The 13,416-nt window shown below is 39.0% G+C and overlaps 1 protein-coding gene across 3 annotated transcripts in view; it reads right to left on the bottom strand.

Annotated features, from left to right (window-relative positions):
- Positions 1 to 1,955: 1,955 nt before the first annotated feature.
- LOC137196591 (cGMP-dependent protein kinase 2) overlaps positions 1,956 to 13,416 on the bottom strand; it is a 42,727-nt gene continuing 31,266 nt past the window's right edge. The window contains exons 15-22 of one of the 3 annotated variants that reach the window (XR_010931265.1): positions 11,623 to 11,712; positions 9,568 to 9,709; positions 8,763 to 8,926; positions 4,441 to 4,563; positions 4,046 to 4,108; positions 3,843 to 3,909; positions 2,337 to 2,549; positions 1,956 to 2,231 (exon numbers count right to left, since the gene is read on the bottom strand). Coding sequence is in view for 1 of the 3 variants with exons in the window: in XM_067609280.1 (XP_067465381.1) it covers positions 2,454 to 2,549; positions 3,843 to 3,909; positions 4,046 to 4,108; positions 4,441 to 4,563; positions 8,763 to 8,926; positions 9,568 to 9,709; positions 11,623 to 11,712 (745 nt within the window). In the remaining 2 variants the exon portion in view is untranslated. Of the gene's footprint in view, positions 2,550 to 3,842; positions 3,910 to 4,045; positions 4,109 to 4,440; positions 4,592 to 8,762; positions 8,927 to 9,567; positions 9,710 to 11,622; positions 11,713 to 13,416 lie in introns of those variants that run through there. The other 2 variants (XM_067609280.1, XR_010931266.1) reach the window with 2 other exon arrangements.

Consider the following 13,416-nt stretch of genomic DNA (forward strand, 5'->3'; position numbering starts at 1 on the left):
TAATTTTTATGTATTTATTTTGTGGTATGAGGTTTTGTTTGTTTTTGTTTTGTGTGAGCTCACCAAAGCAAATTCATATCAACTATGTTCAAATGACAAAAAAGTATTGGATCTATTAACAAAAGTAAAAAAATAATATTACTTCACAACAAGAGAGAAACATTGCTTTCAAGGCAAAGAAAACTGTGTTAAAGCCAACAGAGGTTCTTGATATGAGCATAAAAATAGACCAAACCTTATAAAGTAAATTACTACTAGCAGACACACTGTATGTGGCTCTAGGGCTGGCATTATTGGTCTGTTGGTAGGTTGGTCCACGGTTTCACCCCAGACTGAAATATCTCAACAACTGCTGAATGGATTGTCATGAAATTTGTCACAGACATAGGAGGAAGATGAATATAAGGATGAATTATAACAATTTTTTGTTATCTCTTATCTTTTCATCTAGTGCCATCATCAATTCAAATTTTAATGTGTCCAATACTTTAGTGTATGACCAAATACCTACAAAACTACATAATAACATTCCCATCAGTCTCAGCTGTACTTTGTGTGAACTGGTTTATTAAACTAAGAACATAAACATTATGGACCCTATCTTACACCTGGTGCAAAGTGGCGCCAAGTGTGACGCAAGTGTCTTTGCTAGTTTAAGACAGACGCAGTCGTCATTTTCCCGTCCAGCGCCCACGTTGTTTAAATAGCAAATACACTTGCGCCCATCTGAGTGCCCATAGGTGTGTTGGTCTTAAAATGAGGTGTGGTCAGGCACATTGTTGGCACATTGACATCTTGAGGCAGTGGAAAGCGATTGCATGATTGACCAACAAAAACCTAAAAAAAAAATAGGCAGATGCACAACACATGTACACCATGCTTGTTACACACACACAGACGTGCAGCAGTGCACAAACATGCAAAAGATTACAAATAAAAGGATTACAATGTGAAAGATTATTATGTACATTAACATATTTTAAAAACTACATGTCCTAATGATTAGTCATCATATTTATCAGAATTAGCTAATCGCAGTAATGATGGATGAAATTGTCTAATTATTTGACTGAATCGTGGCAATACACATAAGTATTTAAACAGACTGGTCAGGTTGTGGTTGTCTATCAAGACCCAGCAAACGGATATCAACAATGGATCAGACTCAGATGGACTTTCCTGCTACATCAATACATGAGGACATGAGGAACAGCTGAAGAAATAAATGAGGTGAAAACAATGATTAAACTAAAAAAGGCAAGAACTCTGGACAGCTCCCAGCTGCTGCTGGGGAGGGAGGGTCCAGGAGCAGCAGGGGACAGTGTGCTTGTTATGGATCGTGCACTTTCACTTTGTGAATGAGCAGATCCGTTGTCTCTGCAGAGAAGCGTACCTTCTTATTACTTGGCAAATGCGCCATTATAATAGCAATCCGCCAAGGTGCAAGTGCACCTGGCTTTTCAAGGGAATGGAAGATGACACTTTCATTAGTTTGTTGCATGTTATGCCCCAAACACAACCATGAGTAATTAAGAGACTAAGGACAGACCTTTTGAACCATGCGTCTGGCACTACGACCATTTTTTCCACTATTAAACTAGTAAAAGTGATTTTCGACACACCCGAAATGCATTTGTGCCATACGCTTCAGACATGCATGCATATTGTAGTCACAACCTCAATGAAAATACAATGTTAATTCCCTTGTAAATCCTGCGCTTAGGCTTTTTGTCTGACCACTGTCAACATATGTTTATGGCAAAGCTTGGTGCCAAATTGACAAAGTAGTACTCTTTCAAAGAATGATATTCTTGTAGATAAGCCTCTGTTCAGGCCATATATATAATTATAGAACATTAAAAAACCCTAACCCTAACCCCAGCTGATGAAATTCTTTCAGGGTGACGTGAATTCATTAGAAACCAAGACATATCATTCATATAATATGTGACACATTTATTTATTTAAATGACAAAGACCTTGAAAATATTATATAAAGCAACAACACATTTTGTAATTTTATTACCTGTGAAAATAATACATAACATGTGCAAGGCTGGTTTTAAAAACTGTGAAAAATGAGAAGATTTAAAATGTTGTTCCATGGAGGCTGTCATAGACTATCCTCTGTCTTGCTGATGTGGGATTTAGAAAAACAAATGGCTTCTCACAAAGCAAGTCCAGTACAGACAGGGTGTGATGGAAGTACTGATCACTGCAGCATGATGTGGCTGTTGAAGCAGCAAAGGTAAACAGGGAAAAGGAAGTAGTATGAACAGACAAATTTTTACAGTACAGGTTTTACAGTAGCAGGCTGCATGTTCATTCTCAGTTACCATGGTGACGTGCTCCATTTCAAGTCAGCCAAAGCTTCAGGAGTTAGCTTGCTAACTCATTGCTGCTTCAAAAGCCAGATGTGTAGTTGTTGCACAGACTGTCTATGATCGGAGTCTTCAGAAGTCTTTATCCCATCCAGACAGCTCATCAGGAGGCTCCTCTGTGTCCGGAGGAAAGATGTCAAAGTGACTGTGATCCATTGGCCCCCTCAGCTGCACAAACAAATGAAATCATTATACTTTTTCAGCATGTGATCATTCACAAGAGCTGGATTCCCCTCTCAGTGCACATCCTTATAATTAATGAGGCTACTTCATTTTGCATAATGACATGTATACATGTAAACAGCTGAGAGGATATAAATCTAAGTAACAGAGTGCTCTTTTCATTTGAAGGAAGACTTTTGTGTTGGGACTGCAGAATGATATTTAGATCAAAGAGGTTTGTCTGTTTTTACGTCAAAATATTTAGGAATGATTATTTTTCCTATTTTTCAAACACAGCCAGAGCAGCCACATATTATATTTCATTTTTAGACATGTATCTTAAGCATATAAATCATATCAGACCTTTTGTAATATCACATAGAATGCAATTTAATACCTTTTTCACAGTGATACCGGCCACAGTATGAAAGTATGATGGAAAACCAGGATAAGGACAACAATACCTGCAACTATTTATCATTACATCACATGTTTCTTCCCAGCAGTATATAACAATATTTCCTCTTGATATAATTAATTAAATCAAAGCAACCTGGACCTGGATAAAAATTGATGGATCAACGGATTAACCAATGAAAAGTGATTAATTAACTTAAGTTTTTGCTGAAATTAACACATTGTGAGTGGATGAGCTTCCTAGCTACTGTAGCTGCAGTAGTGACACCACAAAAAAGGATCAAAGAGCTTCCTGCAGCACCTTCCACTGTCGAACCAGTTTCATAGCCCACAACCACATGCAAACACATTTTATAAGTAACACAGCAGTCAAAAGAACATATTTAAGACTTTTGTAAATGGAATTTACTTTTAATATCTTCTAAGGCTCTTTCTTGGGGAAACTAAAATTCAATGCAAGACCTGCAGATACCCTGATATAGCAGCACTGTAGTAATCAACACATCGTTTTTCTACATCTAGAATCTTGGTCAGTGGTCTCATCTATTACTGTCTTTGTCTAGATTGAGTCCAGTTGTCTGTTGGAGCAGACTGGAGCAGCTGCTCTGCTGACAGTTTGCTGTCCGTCCACCACAGACACACAGTATTCTTTACTGTTTATTTACTTATTTGTAAATCTCTTCTATTAAAAATCATAAGGATTTGTCATCTTACTGTCATATGATGTGGATAATACTGCACACAGGCTCACAGGCTAACATTTTTACTATTCCTGCATGTCATAAAAAGACAATTACAATAAACTGAAATGTTTTTAATATAAATGCAGTGTAGTACTGGCTGTTTGCTTGTTCACACTCAGGAAACAAAGGCTAATCTCACCTCTCTCTTCAGTGGAGATGAGAGTTTGTGACGCCTCAAACCCTCCCAGTTGAAGCCTTGGAACCACCTTCAATAAACACACACACACACATCCCAACTTTACTAGAATTTACAATGTTTAAGATAATGTTGGTGTGAACACTGTTTGGCTCCACAGCATGAGTTTATAATGATGTTGATGTGATTTGGAGAGTGAGACCTACTTGTGTTTCTTGATGTCAATGATGCCATTCTTTTTGTTTCCCAGCCTATCCACTGGGTTTAGTCTGAGAGGGAAAGAGAGGGCCGTACATGTCAGGTTTAATAGACCTGTGGAACAGCCAGGAAACTTCACCAGGACACACATTACTGAATCAGTCAAGCACATGGCTTAATAACTGCAGCAGAACACAGAAGTGTATGACCAATGTGGATTAGACCCACATCAGTGTGACTGTTGTTCTCAGCTGTGGTGTAACATCACTGCAACATAATCATCAGGTCATTATTATAAATGATGCTGCCTGGTGTGCTCCACATCTCTGATTATGTCTGTTTAAATGTCACTGAGCAGCATTAATTATCCTTGTATCTAATATAGGCTGGTGCGTCACCGTACTTGCAGAGTCTCCTGATGAGGTCGTCTGGACGCTTGCCTATTCTCTTAGGGAAGTCCACTTTCTCAATGCCGTGGAGGACCATGGTGTAGATCTTTATGGGGTCTGAGCCAGCAAAGGGGGGGCTGGAGAGAAAACAGGGTCTTATTTTTCCTGTTCATTGCAAAGATAAAAATGAAGACTGGTCTGTTTAAAGTGCAATACTGAATGACTTGAAAATCTGTAATGCAAATGTCAGTTCATTGTAAATTATGTGGTAACACACCTAGTATTCAAACACAATGGGCTTCATGCAAATCACCCATATGAATTTCTATTCATTCTTAAAGGAAGTTCAACATTCTGGAAAATACATCTATCTTAGCACAAAGACGGGGGGAACAGCTAGCCTGGCTCTGTCCAAAGTTCAAAAACACACCAATACCTCTAAAGCTCACTGATTAACATGCCTGTTAATTGTATTTAACCTGTGCACAGACAGAAATGTTAACCACTAAGGATGTCTCTCGAAACCTAGTTATGAATTGGAACCGGTGCTAAAATTTTAAGAACCCAGGGTATTTTTAAGGTCAGTTCTTTTAACAATACTTTTTTGCGTTTTGGTGTAACTTATGGTCGTGCCGCAATCTCTCCTCTCTGTTCTCTCCTCTGCTCTCTGTGTTTGACCGAGGGCGGGGCTCAGCTCCTGCACACAACACACATACAAACACACAGAGCAGACAGCAGAGCAGAGAGGCTGCAGTGGAGACAGTGAAACAGGTTTATCAAGTTGATGACAACTACACTTGTTACTGTAAGTGCAATAAAACCTTCACAAGTAAAAAGCCAATACGTACTTTATCAAACCACCTGTTCAACAAGCATGAACATGTAGAAAAGCGATATTTTTATCTGCTTAGCCCACAGTCTCTCATTCACTGCAGGTATGTTTTGCACAACCACAGTGTGCTAGTTAGGCTAATAGCGAATTGTTATGAACTAGCTAAAACAAAAGATGTGTGTATGTAGCCTAATGTTGTGTTCACACCAAATGTGAAGCAAATTTTTCGCGCGTTGAGATTACATATAAAGCCAATGTAAAGACGTGAATAGACGCAAATTCGCATGTATTTGCGCTGGGCACTGCGAATGGCGTGAATAACTCGCCGTGAATGGTGCAAATATGCAAAATTTGCATCGCAAATGACGAGAAATTCACATGTAAGCTTATTCGTGCAAGTTGAAAATATTCAACTTCAGCGAAAATTTCGTGTGTTTCATGGGGCTGAACTGGGGGATGCAGTCACAGCTTGCTGACAGACAGCTGCTGAGAGGTGGCCAGCTCTGGAGGAGAGAGCCAGGGAGCATGTTGGTGGTGCTGCTGCTGATTTCTGGAGGAATAAACACACCACCACACGAGTCACACCGGATTCTGCTGTAATCCGGAGCCATTTACCGGCGGAGGAGTTTATGTTTTTAAACTTTAAACTGATTTATCTTCACTTTCGTATCTCAACTCAACCGAAGCTATTTACAGATAAGTGTCGATGTTTACAGATAAGTGTCGGTATAAATGTTGTTAGCAGGAGGCCTGAGCTACTAGGCAGGCTGAGCTTCAGTAACATCACTGGCTGGCTCCCATTGTCCAGGTGGGGACTAGTTGGTGCCTGCCATTGCTCACTGGCTGTTTGGGGCGAATAAGCACAAATGATCTCGCGGCCAAACTTGCGCGAATTACGTGAACAAAAACAAATGTTCCTGCGTTCAAACTCGTAACAGCATTTCTTTGAGATGGATGATAAAGCGGGCAAACTTCTGGTCCACCAAGCCTGCACAGCCTTGGCCTCCAGACCGATTCTTAGACTCAGATCCCCAGCAGGTGAAATCATCTCCAACCTTGTGGGAGTAAATGAGTTATTTTCTATCTATTACTCAGAATTTTACACTTCAGATTCTCTCCTGATATTTGGGAAGATGACAACCCTCTTGATCAGTTTCCCTTCCCTAAAGTTGACAAGAATCTTGCCAGAGGACGGGGTGACCCTATATCTATTCAGGAAATACAAGAGGCAATTAAATCATTACAGAACAGCAAATCCCCCAGTCCCGACAGGTATTCTGTCAAATTTCATAAACAACTCCCTGCTTCGGTTATACCAGCTCTACAGGAAATATTTAACAAGACTTTCTTTAATGGTAGCCTGCCCTCTACCCCATTGGAGGCAACCAATACCTTGATACTCAAAAATGCTACACGCATTTAGCAAGTGCTACCAGGCCTTATCTCCACAGATCAAACAAGCTTTATGTTTGGGAGACAATCTTTCTATAACACAAAGAGGCTTCTGAATGTTCTTTACTCTACTGGCACTGATTCTCCCAAAGTGGTAGTGTCATTAGATGCTTAAAAGGCCTTTGATAGGGTAGAGTGGAGATATCTCCCTTTTATTTTAGGGAAATTTGGTTTTAGTGCAGATTTTATTTCCTTGATTTTATTTCCTTGATAAGATTAAGTATTCATCCCCTGTTGCGTCAGTGTGTACAAGAGGTGTGATATCCGTCACCTTCCACCTCCATCGTGGAATGAGACAAGGCTGCCCCCTATCGCCTCTTCTGTTTGCTCTTGCCATTGAGCCTCTAGCCATCTGGCTCCACAGGGAGGAGAATTTTAAAGGCATCACTCACTTACGAGAGACTCATAAATTGTCCTTACATGCCGATGACCTTCTTTTATATGTGTTGGAATCATTATCTTCTGTCCTTGTAATCCTGAAGATTCTTGAACAATTTGGTAAGATCTCTGGATACAAGCTAAATCTCCAGAAGAATGAGCTTCTACCCATTAACTCATCTACTGAAGTGATTCCAAACTCGCTCCTCCCATTTAAACAAATGATCATGGGATTTAGTTACCTGGGTGTTTTCATTACCAAGTCATTCAATAACATATTTCGCAAAAATTCCTTCCCCCTATTTGAAAAGTGAAAGCCCAGATGTTACCCACTCAATTAAAATATGGACCAAATTTTGTAAATTTCTGCCAACATAGGTCTTCTACATTAGCTTTGGTTCACAATAACCATCTATTTGAACCATCTTGCCTTGACCCCACATTTTGCACTTGGTCGGAATCATTATCTTCCATCATTGAGAGATAGAGGCATTACCTCTATCTCTGAACTTTACAACAATGAAGTTTTCCTGTCCTTCACTGAACTCTCACTGAAATTTGGCCTCCCTAATAGCCACCTGTTTTCATTTTTTCCAGATCAGGCAGTTTGTCCAGAAGCAATTTCCTCACTTCCCCAGTCGCCCTCCTGACTCTAAAATTGACTCTTCTGAATCTTGGTCTTGTCAAAGACATCTCACATCAGTTATTTATAATTTAATATGCTCTTTAAATCCTGATGTCTCTATGAGTCCCAAAAGAACATGGGAGGATGACTTGGGAATGGGACTGCCTGATGACAAATGGAAACATTTGTCATCCATTTTAAAATCGGTTCCTCCTCAACAGAGGAAGAACAGAGGAATGACTGACAGTGACTGACGTCTGTGTTCTTCATTCATTCTAAACTTCACTCAGTATTTTGATGTCAGGAATATTATTTATTTCATTGACATTTTAGATTTGTTTCCAGTGAGATATTATTGAGTTTGTATAGTTACTTTGCTGTTATATATTGTTATATTTAAAATATAAATCAATTCTAATCCTGTTCTGAAATTACTCTTTTCTTAAATAATATACTTTTTAAAAAGCAATTATTTAGTAATGAAAATGAACTGATAAGAGTATTGATAAAATCTTAACAATCCTAACAATACCCATCTCTATTTACCACAATGACAACAACATCATTTCTGCGCAGCACAGTGTGGGTTTCAGGTTTTGGTTTGGGGACAGTGAGCACAGGTTTTGGTTTGGGGACATTGTTACCAAACTTGCAACCTCATTGGGCCTCACACAAGAACATTCTTTTATTCTTATCCTAAAACTCACTTTTTTCTGTGAGGGGGTCTGGGCGACAGGTCTGGACCACTTCTAACTTTCATTTGTACATTTGATTGAAAATTGATGAATGCCACACATTTTCTTGAACAAATCTCTTCATATGAGTGGACTTGCACTGTGCCTACAAGCACAAAGTCACTGCAGCCAGCATTGTTCAGCGAGAAATAATTCTAGCACTTATCTCCCCCTAAAACCACTGTCATTCTTACATTTCTGTTTGTGTACAAATTAAACAAATGAGATATGATGTGTCACACTCACAGCCACAGACAACTTCAAAATGATTTTTTCTCTGAGTTAGACAAATCACAACATATCTTACTGACTTACTTGCCAGTGAGAAGTTCAAATATGAGGATTCCCAAAGACCAGCAATCAGCTCCAAAGTCATGGCCTTTGTTCATGATGACTTCTGGGGCTACGTACTCCGGGGTCCCACAGAATGTCCAAGTCTTCTTTCCAAGGCCAATCTTTTTAGCAAAGCCAAAGTCTGCCTGAGGAAATGTAGAGGAATTAGGGAGATATGTCAGAAATAATGCTACTGAGTACTGTGATAGCCCAGTTACATGTCTCTTAGGTTGAGCTGTGCCCTCCCAAACAATTTCTTTTGACTCTTTGTTGTCATTAGGTGATGTTAAAACTAGTAATTTACAATTAAACTGTGACACATTGTTTCATAAAACAATTTTATTAATCATTAGCAATGAGTTGGGATCTTGTGGATTAAACTGAGAAACTATTTACAGCTAATGCTAATGGTATTCCTTTATTTTTTTGTAATGTATAGGCCTAGTATTTCTCTGTTCCCCCCTTCTTGTGTTCATTGCCTGGCCAGAAAGGTATAAAAGTTCCCCTTTTGTGTCTTTGTGAGTCATCTCAGTAAGTTCATTGCTTAGGCTTGTAGCGCAATTTCTGATTTAGACCTCAGTTCATAGGAGGCAAGAAAGAGCTGCATTATTTTGCCTGTTAAATGTTCACATTTCAGTTGAAGTGATTGTTTGTCATGAACATTAAAATTTTGGTAAATAGAACCCTTGAATTGCACTGTGTGTCTTATGCCTGACTTGCTTGGTCTCTGACAAGTACTATTATTTAAAGGCCATCACTCTAGCAACCATTATAACATGTGGCTTACCATTTTGACATAACCCTCAGCATCCAGGAGAAGGTTTTCAGGTTTCAGGTCTCTGTAGACGATGCCCATGGTATGGAGGTAATCAAAGGCCTCTAAGACACAACCAGTACAGAATCTGGCTGTGGATTCCTCAAAATAAGTCCTGGTAGGAGAGGAAAACATCAATAAATTAATGTCTTGTGAATACGCAGAGCAGATTAGTGGACAAGATTAGGAGGGTCAGTTGTGACTTAATATCCAGCAGAGCCACCTGACAATCACCAAGGACTCTGAGCAAACTGAGATAGTAACCACCAGTTACCATCTCAGGTACATTTACAAAGGATTTGTGTCCCTTTTTAGGCACTTTACATTCAAAATGATATTTGTTGTTATTTACTAAAGGACCGCACAGAGAATTTAATGTTTGCAGAAATCAGGTTTTATCATACACACAGGAGAGAGAGAGAGAGAGAGAGAGAGAGAGAGAGAGAGAGAGAGAGAGAGAGAGAGAGAGAGAGAGAGAGAGAGAGAGAGCGAGCGAGAGAGACAAACACAACAAACAAAATTAAAAGCTGCATTATAAAGTGACTTTACTAGAGCTCAGCACCACAACACTGTACAAAGGATCAGCGATGCTGGCTGTTATTTTTCACATCATTGTACCTTTCTGTTTCCTGCAGTTGCCTCCTTCTCATTTGTCCTGTTAATGGTTCATAGCAGGTGCAGTCCAGTATGAAATGACTGAAGCAGCCAGTAATACTGAGGCCAATAAATATGCATGTTATATTATTTGTATCTGTTTACAGCAATAATCTAGTTAAAGGAGTTCACAGGTTTATCTAATAATCTCCCACAATTATTTTTCATAACACATATATTCATTCATCTTTTTGTTGGGCTGTAAACATCAGGCTACGTAACTTCAAGCTTTGCTGGATGAATGCACTCTTTGAGTTACAAAAATGTCCTCTGTATTGTACCAATATTCCAAGTGCAACAGCAGGACGCGCTTTCTTTTGTGCTCCATTGTTTTCAAGATGTGCATAATATGTGTCAAAAGAACCTGGTATCAGATATAATTTAGTGCTGTAGTTGTAGTAAATAACCTGATAAATAGAAAAATTGCAAAAGTGATGAAAAATTTTGCGCCCAACAGTAATTTGTGGCAGGCTTTGTAAGTATCCTCCTAAGTCTTGTTATGTTATTGCAGCATATTATTCTGATAACATATGTTTTTGTAGAAAAATGAAGCAATTCTGCTAAGAACTGATACAGTCTATGTATTGGGACTCAGTATCCCAAGGTTATATCTGGACAGGGTTTGTTTTGTGCTGTCTGCAATAGTGTCTTTATGAAATGGAAATGGAAAGACAGACACAGCAGCTTCAAAATGACTCTAATTAAGGGAATAGTTTGGTTTTTGAGGAATTGAGCTATTCTGTCTTCTGACCCAGAGTCACTCTGCATACCAGCTTTTAGTCTCTTGGACAGACTGCATGTCACCTTTGGTTATGAATATAACACTCCATACCCAAAAGTGTCCCACATGGGGAGAGGTAACAACTCAAACTCTGCCATCTTCCAATCAGTGCCTCTTCACTTATAGACATTATTTAGAGTTTTATAGGAGACTAAAGTAGACAGATGCTCTATAAACAGGATTAGTGAGCAATGAAGCCTTCACTAACCCCTGCTACCTTTTGAGGCTGCCAAAGCAATGAAAATGCTAAGTACAGCTTTAAAGGATAGATTTTGATTTAACAATACTCTTGTGCCATATGGACAGGGAAAGAACTGATGACTGTAATCATTCTTCTTCTACATACTAGCTGTGAATCCCTTCATAGCACAAGTACAATAAAGCTTCAGCCATCTGAGTTAAACAAGTCAAGTGGGTATGTTCATCCTGGCAGTCACATGAAGGTTCATTGCTGCTGCTTTTACAGTGCAGAAAGAGATCACCTTTCATGACCACCAAGGAGAGGAGGAATGATTACAGTGACCAATAACTGTACATGTGCATATTTCATTTGTTGTAGTTGCTATTAATGTAGCCAAAGGACCTACACTCACATGTCCCGAAGCACAGTCCACAGCTCTCCTCCAAGACACACCTCCAGCAGCATGTAGACAAACTTGTCATCCCAAAATGTTCGGAACAACCTGAAACAGATGCACAGACAGTCAAGAGACTCTTGTGTGTCATTATAACATAATGTAATATTACTATTACAATGGCCAAGTATTATTGTTGTGATACAGTATTTATCCTGTACACACTATGTCCTTATGATGCACATTTATTGCCCTATACATTTTTGTTCACTTAAAAAGTGAAGAGTTGCTATGCAGCCATTCACATAAAACAATGAATGCAGAAAACTGTAGTAATTCCAGTTTGAAAATTCTTGGGTGCAGGCTCTAAACTAAACTAACTCCCTCTCTAAGTAAGCAAGTTTACAGTCCAATAAAAGATTTTAACATCTGAGAATTTGGCATCTAAAATAAAAACTAAAAACCCTGAGACCCCATGAAAACCAGGAAACCAATAAGTGACGTGAAATAATAAGTAAAACACTGAGTGGTACAGTAGGAGGTGTGAGACAAACAGGAGAGAGAAAATCACATTTTGGCTGAGCTTCTCTCTCTGAATGACAGTCAACAGACTGCTTGTTCAAGGCCTTTGTTCTTTAAAGTCGTAGTCCAGATAAATCTCAGGGCAGCTGCATTCTGCAGCATGTTCCTTAGCAACTCCACTGAGAACAGCTCTCATTTTCTTCTCTGCTGAAGGAGCATACAGACGTGGCCGAAAATATTGGTACCCTTACACCTTTTTTTAAAAAAAAAAAAAAATTCTCAGAAGTATATGGTATCCATCATTCTTTATTTCACATTGAATATAACTGAAACTTTGCTTTTAATTTACAACTTAACATATTATTTAATACAATAAAAATAATGAATATGGCATGGCTAAAAATATTGGTACCCTTAACTTTATATTTTCTAGCACAGCATTTGGAGACAATAACTGCAGTCAAGCGCTTTCTGTAACTCTGAATAAGGTTTCTACACTTCTCCACTGGTAGTTCAGCCCACTCTTCTTGAGCAAACTGCTCCAGTTCTCTCAGGTTTGATGGGTGCCATCTCCCAACTTCAACTTTCAGCTCTTTCCACAGATGTTCAAAGGGATTCAGATCAGTCTTCCTGGGTCTTCTACCATGGAGCCCATTTTCATTCAGACAGCAAAGGATGGTGTGACTTGAAACTATTGTACCTTGAACTTGAGGATCAGCTCGGATCTGTATTGAAGTTTTCCTTGGTTCTTTCTCGACCATCCGAGGAATCCTTCTGTTCAATCGCAGGCCAATTTTCCTCTTGCGACCACGTCCAGAGATGTTGGTTACAGTTCTATGGGCCTTAAACTTCTTAATAATATTGGCAACAGTGTTCACAGGAACATCAAGCTCTTTGGAGATGGTCCTGTAACCTTTACATTGACCATGCTTAGCTACAGGGCACCAATAACTTTGTCCACGTTATTTTAGGATGTCTTTGTAGAATAAGCATAAATTCAGTTATTTTCACAAATTTTTTGTTTTGTTCCATTGCAAACTAATCATAGACATGCACTGATAATAACATATCTTTTAATTTCAATACTGTTCAGAGCGAATGGTGCATTATTTTAATAAAATGCAACCACTCCCAATAATTTCGGATGTCTGGAAGAGGTTTTCTGTTGGCTATCCCATTCTCCTCTGTTCAACATCTATATGCTTCCACATGCTCACATTATGGAAAACAACATAAGATCTTACCACAGTCGTACTATTATATAATGGCTTTAGAAATAAGCCCTTGCTT

The sequence above is a fragment of the Thunnus thynnus genome, chromosome 14 (assembly GCF_963924715.1).
Source record: "Thunnus thynnus chromosome 14, fThuThy2.1, whole genome shotgun sequence".
NCBI classification, from domain to species: Eukaryota; Metazoa; Chordata; class Actinopteri; order Scombriformes; family Scombridae; genus Thunnus; species Thunnus thynnus.